Source organism: Camponotus vicinus, unplaced genomic scaffold, assembly GCF_025532165.1.
Source record: "Camponotus vicinus isolate PSW18456_S1 unplaced genomic scaffold, iyCamVici1.0 SCAF_2, whole genome shotgun sequence".
NCBI lineage: Eukaryota > Metazoa > Arthropoda > Insecta > Hymenoptera > Formicidae > Camponotus > Camponotus vicinus.
Window position 1 is genome coordinate 12,704,292 of NW_028141956.1, and position 18,252 is coordinate 12,722,543.

The following is an 18,252-nucleotide window of genomic DNA, read 5'->3' on the forward strand; positions in this document are numbered from 1 at the left end:
ACACACAGAAAAAAAAGAAGTGTCAAATCAAAACTTATATACTTAAACTAACGCGTTCATTGTTTCGTATATACGCAACAATTTATAATCTTCTTAGAAGAATTTAATAATTTTAAATTTCAACAATATTATAGTCTTATTTTAATATTGTAATTGTCATCTCAAGAATATATAATTATTTAATTCTACTTTAAGAAAATTATAATCTTTGATTTAAAAATGTTATTTTCTATCCAACATTGTTTCTTTTCCATTCAAGAAAATTAAATCTTAAATCATAAGAATATATTTTTCTTGATTGAACTGTATAAAATGGCTTCATTCAAGTAAGCAATTATTCAAGCAATTATATTTTTCTTTAATTAACGCAATATAATCTCATTTCAAGATTTCCATGTTAAAACTAAATATATTTTCAAAACAAGAATGTCCTTTTTTTCTGTGCAGGTAAATGAAACATATAGATAAATCATTCTGACGAATTATTTATGAATATTTTCATGACAAAGAAGACCCCCCGTAGCGTTTTTTATCATATTCTTTTCACCTTCGTTTTTAAACCTTCACTTGGGATATTCATTGTTCTTCTCGTTTTCGTTAGGGAAATTTTATAGGGAGATTTTATCAATAGACAAATATCTATTTTTAAAATATCTATTCTTATCAATTGTATTTGATTAGCAACAAACAAGTATAGTAAACTAGACAACTAGAATGTTAACATTCTTACTTCAAAATACACTTCATTTATCAACGAACATATAGATTGAAATGAAAAAACCAGTTCGAAAACGGATTTTGGAAAATTCCATAAACAATTTTCTTAAACCAATTCCTACACAACTACACTAGAATTATTTTAATAGAGTAATATTTTATAATAATTAAAAACTAACAATATAAAAAGCGATTCAAAATAAAACCAAAATAAAAGTAGCAAATAAAAGCCGAGATGCGGTAATTAAAGCGTGAAAAACACAATATTTTTTAAATTAATATATTACAAAATACTCGATTTCGTTCCAAAATATAAATTAAATACGGACGTTTCGGATTATTTTTTAGTTCATCTTTAGCATACAATATTGATATCAAAATTTTCACGATAATTTGATAAGCTTATCAACGGTTCCAATCGTTATTAGATATCACTGATTCCTTAATTGACTTCGATATATACGAGTGATTCGTACGTCAAAACATGCACAGAAACTACACAAATTAATCGATAACAATGTAAAATGTCATTGTGCACATGTGCAGCCGTCGGTGATTTGAAATCTAACAATAACGTTTCATCGATGACAAAGGAAAGTAGTTCGAAACGTTCGTGCTTAATTTATTATTTTAACTAAATTGAATATTTTGTAATATATTAATAAAAAAAACTTTGTTTTTCTTGCGCTCTAATAAACGGTTCTTATTTTTTTGTCACTTAGTAATTTTTAATAATTTTTAATAATTATTTATTTAAAATTGATATTATTTATTTTTGAAAGGTACAAAAGATTGTCTTTAGAACTAATTTATAATTTATAAAAAAAGCTATAAACTATTAAAAATAAAGTCAATATTTTTCAACAATTTTTCAATTTTCATAAAATCACATACCAATTTTGCACACATATACATCACACAAATGCACTTCTTAAACATGAAAATTTATACGAAAATAGTCTTAAAAATACTTAAATTATTATTTTGAAACGTACATGTCAACGTACGTGACATGTACTATGACATATACTTGACATAAATGACATATATTTGACCTGTACAATATTTTACTGTAAAATTGTAATTTACTGTAATTTACTAATTTTATCATCGTTATTTAAAGATATTTTCGATTGCACTAGTGCACCAGCGATATATAGATGAAATTGTGGTGCACGTGGAGGTCAAATGTATCTCGAGTTCACTCTCATTTTTTTCACGTGCTTTTTATGTGCCACAAATATAAAAGAAATGGTATAAAACCGGGAAAGACATTAACAACAAAATATTTCATCGCAGAATATAATCCAAGTGCATTATTACTTACCGTTTCTGGATGCACGCGTCATCGGAACAGATCGAGTAGGAGATGCCGACATGATAAGAATATGGTACGTCTCTCAAATTTTGAATACGCGTTGTGCCTCGTTCAACGACTCTCTGGTAAATCACAAAATGAATTTTCGTTCACTTTGAACTCAACGACATCTGAGTTGGAAATGCACCATCCTTGTCTTCTTAAATCCTTTTTTTCTTAATCACCCCCCCCCCCTCCAGTTTTTCCTCTAATCCCCTCCCCTACTGGTTTCCAGATGACCACCTCTCTCTTTTCTTTTCCGCTTCTCTTCTCTTTTCCCTGACCCCCTCTTTTTCCCTTCAAGATCGCGGTCATGTTATTTGACGGTTTTTACGAATCTTCGTCTCTAACTTAATTTATCATTTTCCTTTTTCGAAGTCACTTGTCTATTGAAAATATGACCATTTATATCGATCAACGAGAATATTCTACTAAACTATTCATTATTTTAGTCATTCAGAATATAAAAAATTTTCTAAACAAATCTCAAGATTTTATTCATGAAAAACGGAAAGATATAATTTATATGGATTTTTTTGAAAGTCAGATTTCTCTCCAATCAATTATTGACTTTAATCTATAAATGAAATTGAAAAATATATTTAAAGAATGACAAAAGAAGATGTGTCATTATAATCTAAAATCTAAAAAAAAGGTTTGCTACATGCAGAAAATTTTCTTTTGAAATTATAGTAATTGTAGAACAATGTGACATTTTAAAATATTTGACACAATTTTTTTATTTATTAGCATGTATTATAATAAAATATTAAATACACTTGTTTAAATTTTTCTCCCGGCTGCTGTCAACTACAGTTTGACAAAAAGAAAGTATGCATTTCACCAATCTCGAACCGATAATTCAATGTCATCTTTTGCATATGAATTTCTTATTAATATTAAAATATCTTTTGTATAAAATTTCAATAATTAAAAATAATATCATCATTTTGTATAGGATTTTAATTATTAATAATTAATATTAATATTAATTTTAAAAAATGTTAAAGAGTTTATCAACTTTTACTTTTTTAAATTCAAAAAGAGGAGGTATTAATAAAGAAATATATATTGTATAAATTTTATGAATACAAAATACGATGTTTTCAATTGCTCATCGATAATATTAAAAAAATAATTTATATTTTTAAGAAAATGCGTTGAAATTATATCATATATAACTATTTATATTTATAATCGTTCGATGAATATTAAATACACAGGGAAATTTATAGTGAATTTTGCGTTAAAATTTAACGAAAAATTATCTTCCTGTGATGTAACATTTTTTACGCTAGCAGATCTGTGATCAAGTGTCTTAAAGAAATAGTTTTTAAAGTAAAAATTTAACAGTAGTAATATTGTTAATAATAATTAATATATAATTAATAATAAATTTCGAAAAACACGTGATGAAGAGTGCAACGTGTAAAATGGCGATGCGTAACTATGGCGTCCTGGATAATGACACTGTATTGAGATTAGTCAAACTACCTGAGTTTGAAACTACCTGAAGTTTATTCTTTTTAGCCTGACTGGCTGCGCTACAGAAAGTGTGCACGCATTGGGAATGGTGTCCCTATGATGTGACTATGTCGTCGACCGTCCACACATACATACTCACCATTCCCAATGCGTGCACACGCATGAAACGTCCTTTTCAGTAAGAGTGAAAGCATCAGATGCTGCTATTCTTTTTAGCAGTGCAGTGCTGTTCAGTGCAACAATTCACTGCACTGCTTGCCCTAGGTGAGGTGGTGTAGCGGTGCAGTTCAATATGACGATGTATTTAAACAAACAGCAGTTTAACCTCTAATTAATAACGCATTAATTGCGAAAAAAAGACATATAATAGTCACGTAAATAATATTAATATAAAGAAGATATTAATATAAAGAATATAGATAAAAACAATTATTAATTAAGAGAAAAATTTAAAAAAATTTAAAAAAAATTTTAAATAAATTTTTAATTATAATTAATAAACTTAAAGTTAGTACTAAACCGTTCTTTGTATTCCTCATTGCACTGATAGAATTTTTTGTGAACTCGCTAGTTCTTAGTTGCTAGGGCAGTTTCAGTTCAGCTAAAGTTCGGCTAAACAGAATAAACCTTTGCTTTCAAGACATCGTCCATTGTTTCGGTATCCCATGTTGCCATGTTGCCAAACTAAATCAGAATTGCGAATCGTAGCGACAAACGGAAATCCATCGTGCGCGTTAGATGTTCATAAACGACAATCGAGCGAACGCAATCGAAAATAGAAGCGTGGGTCACGACTATATGAGAGACGAGAAAAATACGAGAAAATCGCGATATATGTCGTGGATTAGTCGGGGGAAAGCTGATTCGTGTAAAGATTAACCGCGACAATAACAAAACTAACATTGAGTTAGTATTATGACTATGTATGATTAATGATACTGATTTCTTTCTTATGACAGCTTGTCTAAATATACTTTCTATCTGATAATAGCTTGTTAATCGATTTGTGGAAGACATTTATGTCAAAATTTTTTACATCGAGTTCTTCGTAGAATAAAAATAAAGTGCATTATCAGAAAACTGCATTATCGAAATTGGCCTTTGAAATGCTGTTCTTTGCATTTATAATTTGTACGAAAAAAATGTGGTGTATGTAATACATAAAAGCGCTATTATTTTTTCTCCCAAATGACTTAAATCTCTTTTAAGACGAAAGTAAACGATGAAAGAAGAAGAGAACGAGACAATTAACACAAGTGTCAAAAAATTTAACACAAGTGTCAAAAATGTCTTACACGATGAAATAAAATGTGCCAGTTGAACGAACGATACGTCTTATCTCCGACGTCAAGTTAGCAGAGAGATAACTTTGGCTCCCAAGAACTGCAACTGACAGATTACGCGACGATTACATGATTCCTCTTCGTATCAACCGGTCGATTTTGTTGCCCGATAGTCGCGCGTTCGCAAAACATACGATGTCATCTCGCGCGACATCGAAATCATAAACAAATCGCGATTTTAATTTCTCGATTACGATTCAGTCTCAAAGTCTCTCATCCGTGTTATTTGCGTTTTATTACATATTTGAAATATTTTCGCAAATATAAAGAGAGAAATGTATCATTCTTGTAACTCAATTAAAATATCCTTAATTATTCCGGCCGATTCAAACTGTGGCTCAAAATGGATCTTCCTCTTCTTCTAATCGTAAAAATGAAGATTACGATTTATTCTACCTCCATTTACTCTACATCCATTAATTTTAAAACTATTCTTATCCTAATTCTATTTTAGAAATTTTCGAGAAATTATTATTTATATAGACTTGCCTAAGAGAATAATTATTATTTTATCTTTTTTAATACGGCAAACACTAATGATCGATGATGCGAGATTATGAAAAATTTGTCAATCATCATACGCGACACACGACTTTTATAAAATCAACGTGAAAAGTTGAAAATAAATCATTTCTTATGGGACTTAGATTTTTGCGCGCTAAAATTACAAGATGATATCGCGACGCGATGTAGTAACGTATTATTGCATATGTTTTCGAAAATGCGCAATAATTAATTTCTACTATCATATCCTGTCGTAATTAACTCAATCGCCGATTATTTAAATCATGAATCTTTTGACAAAAACGATTTCTTGTTCGATAGCCGTATAGCCTTCTCGAAATACAGTAGAAATCGCCTTTATCTTATCGGTAATGTGCTTGTACCACATATTTTTATTTCTGTATGTAAGCGTTATATTACAATGACATGGAATGACGCTACTTGAAAATTATCCTTCGATTATATAAAGATAGATTATCATAATTATAGTATAAGTGAAATGTCAATATGCTTAAAATCCGTAATTTTAACGAGCATAATTTCTTTTCGAATTCCTCGACGATTAACCAAAACAAATTAACGTTAATGATGGAAAATGAGACCATACGTTTATTAAAAAAGGATTAAGAGAAATATCAAATTTTCTCTTATTCTATGACCAGTTTTCCATTAAAGTTTACTTTAAAAATATTTATCTGTAATTTAATTCCCTGATAATATGCATGATTCATTAACATTTCAAAGAAACATCGTCTTTTCCCAGCTTTCAATAAATATATTATTTATATTTAATATATATTATTTATATTTTTAATAAATATATTCCATGATTTAGCTTCATGACAAGATAATTTTATTTATCAGAATATCTACATACAATCAAGGCTTGTAAAAAAATTCCTTGAACATTTCCTGGTCTTGCAAGTATTTTTGTTCAAAATTCCAGGTGAAAAAATAATTTAAATTTTTTTCGATGCAACGTTTAATAAGTTTTAAAAATAAGTTTTTTTATTATATGAGTTTTCCCTCAGATGAGGAAAACATAACGTCACTTAAGTGTTATATTTATAAGTACATTGATAAAAAAATTATATATGTCTAAAATGGTGTCATATAAATTTTGCATAATATTTTAATTTTTTTAATCACTAAAAATGATAATAAAAAATATTGTATATTCAATATTTTGTTAAAACATTTAATATATGTATAAACTAGAGGCGAGCAAATATCGTTTTATTCCCGCTCGGTCTCGACAGTCTTTACCATGGTCGTGTTCCGAAATTGCTGCCAGCATATATAGAATTTGCAGTATAGAGACTACCTGCTATGTCGGAAATCGAGGCCTTTCGGTAATATCGGGACTCGGGACAGATCGAGATTTTTGATTCCCGACGGTTCTCAATGAGTCCCAAAGTCGAAATGATTCGATGTACGCAACACATTACAATAATACGAGTAAATTCGAATAAAATTGCAATTTCACTTTTTATTCATTTATTTCAACAATTTTTACTAAAAATTTAAGAATTATTAATAAATTAAAATAAAAAATGCAATAAAATAAATAAAATTTTTTAATATTAAATAATAAAATTTATTAATAAAAAAATAAATAAAATTAATAAAATTAATTAGAAAATATAAAATATGTATGTATATTTATATTCGAAACGTACGGTACGTAAGCAACTACTTTAATAAATTATTAAAAACTATATTAAAGAAAGAAATAAATAAATAAGTAAACATAAAATAATAAACAAATATATAATTATAAATTTATATGTATAATTATAAATATATAATTATATAAATCTATATATAATTATAAAATTAGAAAAATTTATTATCATTGTAAATTTAAGTAAGATCTCTTTTATTTTTATTTTAAATCAATATATCAGTATAACTCATTGACATCTGAATAGATAGACGGAGCCTTTTGAGAGGGGTAACTGATAAATGCAGTAAGGGGGGAGTGCATGAACTTCGGTTAATTCCGTCAACGTTCGACTATATTCGGCACAATTTGACATTACATGACGATTCCATTGACATCATCGATTCTCAACTAAATTTTCACAGAAATGTTTAAAAAGTGTTTATTTAGAGAAAATCGCTAACGCCGCTAAATATAAAAATAATATGAAAATATATAATAATATTAAATAATATATAAAATATACATATATATATATATATATATATATATATATATATATATATATATATATAATATTATGTATATATATTATTTAATAAGTAAATAAATAAAGAAATAAATATATATATTATATATTAAACAATATTAAATATATATAAATTTAAAAATAATATAATAAATATAAAAATAATATGACATTAGTCACAACACAACTTCGCACAATACATGTGAGCTGAACTTTGATGTCAATGATTGGAGTCGAATTATTAACCGATCATTATCGGGAATAACCGAATTCAACCGAAGTTCATAGAGTCCTCCCTTACCGCGAATATCAAAGCCCCCCTCGTCCTAATCGATAGCTAATGCTCCGTCTATCTATTCAGATGTCAATGGTATAACTTTATTCAGTATAACTTTATTATTCGAATGCACATTATTAATAACAATCATGACAAAATTTCTTTTTTTATTGTATATAATTGATAATAAATATTATGCGATCTTTTAATTTTATTTTATTTCTATTTTATTTTTTTTATTTTTTATTGTATTGTATTGTATTTATTTATTTAATTTATTTAATTTATTTTTATTTTATTGTATTATATTTTAATTATTTATTTTATTTATTATATTTAAAGTTTTACATGTTTTATTTGCACACACATACATTTCGGATAATATATATATATATATATATATATATATATATATATATATATATATATATATATATATATATATATATATATACACACACATACATATTCACATTTTCAGCTCTATTTTAAATGTATTTTGTTATTAAATGTGTTATTAAATGACATTATTTTTTCTTGTTTTATTACCTTTTTTATTCACAAAATTTATTTATTATTAAAAAAATTTATCTTATTATTTTTTTCATTTTATTTTCGTCTCGAGGACTAGTCAAATTTTTGTCGTTGAGATGATGGTCGGTCTCTCTTCACCTTTATTGTCTGCCAATGTTTTCGATGTCTGGAAGTAAGTGGGAATTTTTTTGTGTTCCTTTATACGGTTTTAACTCCGTAATTTTTTAATTTTTTTTTAAATTTTTAGAACTTATTTATTTATTTTTCTACATTTAGTCTACTTATTTATCCTAATTTATTTAAGTTATTTTATTAATTCCAATTGTTGTTCGGTTTGATGTAATTTATTTACTGAAAGATTCGGATTGTTTAAATTGCAGACATCGTCAAAACAACAATGAGACACCGCATCATTCAACTAAAACGTATTTTTAGACAGCACACTTATGCTTGACTCCAAATTTGTAATATTGTTTCATTACTTAGTTCGTTTAAATTTGCGCTGAAGATAACCCAAAAATAGGGTCGAAACGTTCGTAATCCACTCACATGTGTATTTATTATATGTATGTTTTTATATGAGTATCTTTTGTACAATAAATAACGGTGTAATAATTTCGACACTAGACTCGCATTGCCACTTATACCAATTTATACTTTTTATCATTTTATTTTATTAATAATTTTTAGATTTAAAGCTAAAGTTGTTTAAATAATTAAATAGCAAAAATGCAATTTTTTTCACGAATTTATTGTCAAGTGTTGCGTACAACACCGAGTCGTTTCAATTTCGGTTGCTGAATCCTGAACCCCTTACCTACCCCCACTCCATCTAATAGAACATCGAGATTCGGGAGTTTCGGGACTCGCTCGTTCTTCCCGAGCTTCTATTCTCAATAACAGCGTTCCCGATAATCTGAGTAATCGAGAATCCAGTCTCGCTGGCGGGAACGAGCGGGAGTGAGAGCAGGTTTGCTCGCCTCTAGTATAAACAGAGATATATTCATAATTTGGCCTATTAGCAGATTGCGTCTAATATAAGAACAAAATAATTAAAAAGAGAATTTTTAATAAAACTCTCTAAATTCCAATAAAATTCCCTGATTTTTTCAGACTTAAAACAAGATCTCTGAGAATTTCAGATTTTCAATGTTTTTCCAAAGAAGTAAACATTTTATTTATAGACTCCAAGAAGAGAATTCACATATTAAATTTGTCATAAATTTGCCATCATATTAAAATTAGGAGACATTGCTGTATATGACACAATAAATTCATTATAGTACTCTTTTGTATTAAGTAGAGATATTCGCGCGATATGTAAATAAAAAATGTGCGCGATTATGTAAATAAAAAAATATAAATATTCCATAATAATATACAGCCATAAAAACGAATACGAGACACAGCGTATCTGTGCACAGATTGATTTTATCGCTCGGATACGCTCTTCGGAGAGCGCGAAGCGCGCGCTCGAAGAAGAAGACGCGAGGTATATAAACTAGATCATTAAATAAACCGTTCGCGCGTGAGTCGCTATTAGCGCGTGCCCTCTAAACACCTTGCGCAAATCCGCGCGAGAGCTCATTTAATGATTTGAGCAAATTGTGGAACGGCCGGTGAAGAGATCCGTGCTTCTCGTTAGCTCGTCGCCGCTAACGCAGAGAAGACCATTCGCGTTTTCCTCGCCTCCCCCGCGATCCTCGTCCATCCGGCCGCTCCAATTGCGCGCCTAAATGACGACTACTAATTGCAATACTAACTCTGGACAACGTCCTAGACACCGTGAAATTTCGATTTAGAGAAGTCACCAAAAGTCCACAATTTCGTTATCTTGAGCGATGCGCGTTGTTAACAATCTTTTGTTAGAAGAGAGAATTTTAATAAAAGCTGTATTAGATAAATTTTCTCCCTTTCCTTATTTTTTCTCTTTCTTAATTTGTATTAAATAAAAGTACATTTAATCCGTATATTTAATAAAAGTACATTTAAAAATGTATTAGATAAAAGTAAATTTTTAAAGATTTTGATTTAAAAACTTAAATGTTTAATTTAAAGAATTAATATGAAATATACACAGATTTGACGATTTTGACAATTTTGAGGAGACAAAAAGAGGAAAAATCTCGAAAGGAAGAATGACCAACAGGTCATAATAACAGGTCATAATCCTATTTTTACGAAATATTCTTTCTTTTTGGTCAGCAAGCGACTTTTTCAAGAATCTTCCATGGCAACATCGCTCTGAAGTCGCATATCACTGTGTTAAGAAGTAGCATTAGGTATGAGACAACTCAATGGTCTGGATAGTCTGCTCAGTGGTCTAGAGCAATTGCCTGGAAAGCGAAAGACTCGGGTTCGATTCCCGAGCCACTTGCACCTAGGGTTACCATTTCAAAAAATTGTAATGCCTGACTTCCAAGTCTAAAATGCCTGATTTTTAATAAAAATGCCTGACATTTGTTTTTCATAAAACACTAAAATAAAAAATTGCTTAAAACTATGTAAAAAATATTAAAATAAAATTTTAAAATTAAAGTAAGGTTAAAGTTAAAATAAAATAATATTTAAAGTGATAAAATTAAAATAATATTAAAATTAAAATAATATTTAAAACAATTCATTCGATCATATTTAAAGTATTTATTTAGATATTCAAAATAATGAAAATTAGATTTTCAATAAACATTGAAACAGTTATAAATTATATATTATATAGAATATATAAACGAATATATAAAGAATATGCTCTCGCTCGCACGTGTGTTCCATTCGCGTTCGATAAAAATTCCAATACGCAGGACGTACAACTGATGCAAGATTTAAAATGCCTGATACCGTGCAATGCCAGCCGCACCGCCTGATAAAAGAGTAAAATGCCTAGCAAATGCGGCAAATGCCTATCATATGGTAACCCTACTTGCACCTCACATATTTTTCTAGTCTGCGAATATTGTTTCCTAACAATTATTCGTTGGGCTGAAAAATGTGTGAATGCTCTCTTCACAGGATATGCGTCGATACCGTTGCCACGGATGGATTCTGTCGCTCGTTGATCAAACGGGCGTATAGAAACGTCCGATATAGAAATCCTCCTCCCACATACATCCCTATCTTTTCTGGAAGAAAATGGGCTAAAGACTAATGATTAATGATTGTGACTAATAGATTATACCTAATAGATTATGGACTATTGAAAACAAGATTAGTTAATGCTTTTAAAACTAACGACTTTCCTACAAAATCTTAAAGAGGATTAAAAAGTCGAATTACCAGCTTTTATTCACGCATTGAAAAATACAGGAAATTTAAAAATACAAGAAATTTAAAATATTTAATATACAATGATTCTGAATAAATTACACTAGAAATGAAAAATGTTATCTTTTATAAGATGACAAAATAGATACTAATAATTGAATAAAAAAATAGTAGCAAGAAATGTAAAAAAAATGTAAAGTTTATGATAATTAGAAGAAGAATAAAATAAAAGATAGAATCCGACTTACCCTTGGTTAGTCAGAAATTTTTCCTCTTTCATCTAAATTTTTGTTAGTTCATATTAAATATATAATATAAATGAAAGCAAATTTATATATTATATATATATAAACAAGATGCTTAAAACATATCTAGTGAATATTTCGAATTTCTATGATGACGATATATGCTAAATTGAATTATAGATATCCAATTAATATTAAAATATAAAATATTGAGAAGACTTCAGAATTGATAAAGCATCGATGCCATTTGGCATTTAAGTACGCGATCATAAATAAAACTTTTATTTTATTTAAATATAGCAATTATTAATACTGTACTAAATTAATACTGTAATAAATAATGTTGACAAGCGCATGTTTATGCTTCAAAATATGCTATTTTCCAGTGAACTCTGACTATTGTATACCAAAAAAAGAACCATATAAAGATGGTTTTCTTTCAAAAAAGTCTAGCAAAGAATGCATCTAAGAAGCACTTTGTCTTTCTCTGTAATACACATTCTATTTCGCTCTCTATCTTTTTAATCTGCTGAAATAACAAAACTTAAGAACTATTTTTCGAAAAACTTGGCCTGCCTCTTCGGCCAAACCTTCGTTTGGCTTGCATAGAATTCTCATTTGTTCGTTTTCTAGTATATTATAAACTGCAGTTATTCGCTGCAGTTTTTTTTACTATGCACTGTCATTGCAATTTAATATTATCCGCAAACCTTAAATAGTTTATAAACATTAGGAGAAAGGGATTATTAGACTAGTATTAATATTTATATTATAATTATATTATAATTATATTTATATTATAATATAATTATATTATAATTATATTTATATTATAATTATTGAATAGTGTAAAAGCACTCTGAAATATTTCGACAGGATATTTCAAAGTTGGAGAATATTTTCGCGTTATTAACCTGAAATTAATCTAAACGACCGTGCATGCCGCACATTTAAATTCCACGCGACTTATTAAGGGATAAACGACGGCCGCGGTGAGATTACAGAGTACGGTTGAGCATATTTGTGGTCGCGAGAAGAGAAAAATGAGCGGCAACTTTTTGTATCGGGTGGTAGGATATCGGTATAACACGATGATGTGACAGACCAGGTCTCTCTTACGCCAGTCCAATGACCGAAACATGTCAAGGAAACTATCCGAACATCGGTACGCGTAATAAAAGTGTGTATAACGGTAACGCTCTCGAGAAATAAATTGCGCGGGACAAGGAACACAGACGTGGGATGACGTAAACTAGGGAGGGAGGGAGGGGGAAAAGGCACGCGATTAATTCACGAAAATTGTATCATCTTTCTTCTTATGCGCGTTCAATTTTAGAGATCTAATCTCTCTCTCTCTCTTACTCTCTCTCTCTCTCTCTCTCATTCTATCTATTTATCTATTTCTATCTCTCTCTTTCTATCTGTCGCCGAGGAGATCTCGCTGTCAAATTGCCAGGAGCTGCCAATTTTCGACGCCTGGCAATCTATTTATAAATGTCGTTCAGACAAACACACCGCTACTCGAAACGTTACTTGGCAAACGTCGATTATCATCGGCGCGAACAATGTAACGCAATATCGCATTAAGGTGAAATTTTGCAATCTAGCCACTCTGTGGAGGCTTTGCCAGCGCGGCGCCTATTATCTTGGGGGGGGGGGGGGGAGGGGGAGGCCGAAATTTATCGCACACGGTAGTTAGCATTTGTTCACGGCAAATAAACGTGCTGTTGCAATGCTACTCTTACAGATAACGGTGAAATTAATAGTTTGTCTTGGCAAACTTGTTAATTTGCGAATTCTACTTTCAATAATGCGTGACCGAGATCAGTGATATAAAAATTTCGACGTGGTGTGTTTGCCGATATATCGCTTTATAAATTGTAGAAATTTTATTTTTCATCCAGAGAGATGATTGTAAAAAAAATTGGAAAAAAGACTGGCCTCTTCAATTATAAATTAATAAATCGCGAAATATCTTGCATCTTTCACTGGACACCCTCTTTGGGATGGACATAACGGATATTTATATACTTTATATCAAAGACCCCAGAGCTTTGATGGGAAAAAATACGTAGGTACGAAGATAAGGAGGAAAAATAAATATGTATACATCGCGTCACAGATAACCCACGACCCCCTCAACGTCGACAAGCAAGAGGGCTTTATAATATTCCGTGAGGAGAGAAACGACCGAGGCAGGATGTGTCATCCATGATAATGAAAACTCGATGTTTTTCGAATATTTTCGAATATCGTCGCGCGTTATCGCCTCATAATTATCGAAAAATACCATCTTTATTACTAATACCTCCTTTCGAATAACTAACGAGAGAAAATTCTCAAGCGCGCATTAAAGATGAAGAAACGCGAAGAGGAGGATGAGAAATCGCGAATATCTCTCGCGACGCCGGTAAATTCCGGGATCTAAATTTAATGACGTACAACATACACATACGTACGGGAAAAGAGAGAGAGAGAGAGAGAGAGAGAGAGAGAGAGAGAGAGAGAGAGAAACAGACAGAGGAGTGGGAGGAATCGGAGCGCAAGCGTGAGATGTAAGCGTCGGGCCAGAATACGCGCTCTCGGTGTCTCATAATAAGTGTTCCACATGACGAAGCCGGAAAGGACCCTCGCTCTCTAGTGTCGCGACGCGACTGAGTGCCGGTATTTTTAATATCGTTCTCCTATGTTTAGACCGACGAATGGAACGTCAGTCGTCGTCATCGTCGTCGCGCTAACGACGGCGGGACGGGAAACGTCAGGTGTCAGTTATCACCGGCTCGCATGCGAGTCAAACGTCCCGATTTCGGGGGACGCGCTCCCCCATCTCGCCCTCCTTTTTACAATCATTTTCACGATTGTTTCCGCCTTTCTTCTTTTTTTTTTTTCTTCTTCTCGCAAGCACTTCCGCTGAGGAAGCGAAGAAGGGACGGGCAGTTGCGCGTTCTCGGTCGGCTTCGGAGAGCCTTCTGTCGCGCGAAGAAATGTCAGGACATTCCTCGTAGGTCAGCGAGCAGAACGATTTTAGCTACGGCCTTTAAGCCAGTTGGACACCTCGAGGATGCGTCCAGCAGAACTTGCCGCTCGTGCGAAGTCGCTCTGATTGTAATGATCTATCATCAGCAATCGCAAAGAGACATTCGCACGATGTTGTCAAGAGCCTAAACGTTCATAAATGAAAATATCGCGGATTGATTATTAAATATCTCGAGAATTAAGCTACGGTTTCAAGTTTCTGAACATTTAAAATTAAACGACACATGATATCCCTGTTTTCATTTAATATAGTAAAAGAAGTTCTTTAAGAAATGCATTAATTGGCTTTTCTCCTCTTTCCTATATCGCTCTTTAATTTTGTTATTTGATTATTTTCCCGGAAGCTAGAAAAAAACACTTTATTCCAATCTCCTATAATTCCACATTTTATATAGTATTAATAATTAAAAACTCTACATTTTTTATTTATATTAGCATTTTAAATAATTATAAATAATTAAATATAAATAATTATTAAATATAAATTAATATAAAAATTATTATTATTATTATTATTATTATACAAATTATATATAAATAATTAAATAATTAAATATAAATAATTAAATATATAAATAATTAAATGTTTTACATAATTAAAAAAATTAGTCTACAAACTATTAATTCATTAAAATTAAAATTAGGAATTTTAATTAGATCAAGGGAAAGAGAAAGCTCCTGTTGAATCGCGATTGAACAAGATGTTAATAAATCAGATACAGAAGTGTTATCGGGACGTTTAGCATTGAGCAGCGAGAGCGCAATTCGCACCGTATATTGAAATGGATTAACTCAGTTATCGATTCGATACGATTAGATACGTACGACGAGAACACAAGTGCGAGCATAAATCTTGTTAATCGATCGACTATGCGGAAGGGAAATCTATCTTAATAAATTCTAGACCGGTTGTACGTGCCAAGACTCGCAGTTGTGCGTGTAACCCAACATGTGTATATAAATCGCGTTCTGGAATCTCTCATTGAAATGCGCATTGAAAGTGATTTGAAAAAAAAAAAAAACAGAAACGACATTCCGATAAATTTTTCGGTGATTATCCTTGTGTTCTCTTTTTCGTTTAAATATCTTTGATTTTTCTACAAATGTTGAAGACAGCGAAAATAAAAATTTCAAAAAATACATTAGCATTTTTAAATATTTTACAAATATTTTACATTATTAGAATCTTTTGAAAAGAGAATAGAATATAAACTTGTTACATTGTTAAGAAATTTAAAATAGAGATATGCGTCTACCTATTAAATTTAAAAAATGCATTATATAATATTCAGTGTATCAAGTGTATTTTTATTATTAAAGATATACATACAATCTCTCTTTTACCCTGGTCTAAATAGTTGCAAAAATTGTAATCGTTAAAAAAAAATACTTTATTGCAATCTCCTATAATTCCACATTTTATATAGTATTAATAATACTCTACATTTTTTATTTATATTAGCATTTTAAATAATTATAAATAATTAAATCAAATAAATTAGAACGTCGCTTGGTTCTTAGTCTCTTGCAATTTATTTGATTAATATCTTGTGAACCTCTTTTTAATTTTATATTGTATTTAAATAATTAAATGTTTTACATAATTAAAAAAATTATCTCCTGCAAACTATTAATTCATTAAAATTAAAATTAGGAATTTTAATTAGATCAAGAGAAAGGGAAAGCTTCTGTTGAATACATTTTTTTATTTATATTAGCATTTTTTAAATAATTATATATAAATAGTTGCAAGAATTGAAATCGTTGCAAGAATTTTGACGATGCAAATTAGCTATTATACAAAATAACAGCTTTAAACTAGTTTCAAGATATTGAGCGTAAAATCGAATCAGAGAGATATTTAACATGCGCAATTACATAGATAAGCAATGATTCCCAAGCAGAATTTCACAATTATTAAATCTATGTATAGCGATTTAGATAAATGCGATAACAGCTCCGACGGTCTCCGACGATACTATCTGCAAGTAGCGATCAGTGAGATCGAGGAGAGATCAGTGGGGCGAGGAGATACAGCGGGGAATAATAGAGTCGAGCTACCGATTGCCGATGATAATCGGATAACCATCGTAGCGCAATTCGCAGTCGTCGCTGAGACATTAACCGCGCTCGTTTTATCACTGACAAGAGCAAGTTACGCGATCGTCTTCGGGCCTCGCCTTCTGATAAGCGGCAGTGAAGTAACTCGTGTAATGTAACTTCATGGACACGTCTCTTGGTAGAAAAGTTCACACCTGGACGATCAATCGCCCGTCGCACAAATAAAGAATCGCTGCTACACTTTTTTTCCAACCGTCCAAAATTCATCATAATAAATTTGTAAATATAACTAACATTAATATTCTAAAATAAATAATTACGTCATATTCTCTTAAAAAAATTAATGTAAAACCATCGCTAAAATATTCAATATTAAATCCCGATATTAATTCTGATTCACCCTCAATAAAATCCATAGGTCTTCGATTCATTCAGCTAAAACTCTTAAAAAAATTCTGATTCATCCTCAATAAAATCCACAGATCTTCGATTTAATTAATCATAATTCATCATAATAAATTTGTAAATATAACCAACATTAATAAAAACATCCCCTAAAATATTCAATATTAAATCCCGATATTAATTCTGATTCACCCTGAATAAAATCCATAGGTCTTCGATTTATTCAGCTAAAACTTAAAAAAAATTCTGATTCATCCTCAATAAAATCCATAGATCTTCGATTAATTCAGTTAAAACTCTTAAAAAAAATTACAAACAAAGGATATAAATAAATAATATATCATATATAATTCTGAAAAAAATTATTCGACAAAAAGAGTTGAATTAATTTTTTTCAATTATATTGTCGCTGGGGTCATCTTCAACCTCGAGTCTAGAAGATCGAGACAATGAACCGAAGAAACGCGATCCTAATCGTCAAGAAGCACTTTTCGAAACGCCTTCCTGTGACTATAAAGAGGTCGGGCCGAACACCCGGGTATAAATAGAGGAAATGCAAGATTTCAGGGGTCAGCGGAATAGTCGCCTCTTTCTCGTTGGCGATCTGCCTGTTTAATATATCCATTATAATGTGGATACATATATCAGGGGGGGGGAGGAGGAAAGGTGAAATAAAGAAGGGAAGAGAAGGAGAAAAGGATGGCGCGATTTTTGCAACTGGCACTTTCGCGTCGATATCATTTCCTACGCATCTTTATCGCACTTTGTTATATAAACCACCGTCACGTTTTACGCACCTTCTATGTATGTACATTGGTAGAAATATCTTGTCGTG

At 30.5% G+C, this 18,252-nt stretch overlaps 1 protein-coding gene across 4 annotated transcripts in view; it reads right to left on the reverse strand.

Moving 5' to 3' along the window:
- LOC145967467 (uncharacterized) overlaps positions 1-18,252 on the reverse strand; it is a 48,010-nt gene that overhangs the window by 24,295 nt on the left and 5,463 nt on the right. For 2 of the 4 annotated variants that reach the window (XM_083092386.1, XM_083092384.1), the window contains exon 2: positions 2,045-2,157. The exons of the other annotated variants lie outside the window; for them this stretch is intronic. In XM_083092386.1, coding sequence (XP_082948512.1) covers positions 2,045-2,096 — 52 coding nt within the window. In that variant the 5' untranslated portion in view covers positions 2,097-2,157. The remainder of the gene's footprint in view (positions 1-2,044; positions 2,158-18,252) is intronic. 4 annotated transcript variants of the gene reach the window in all.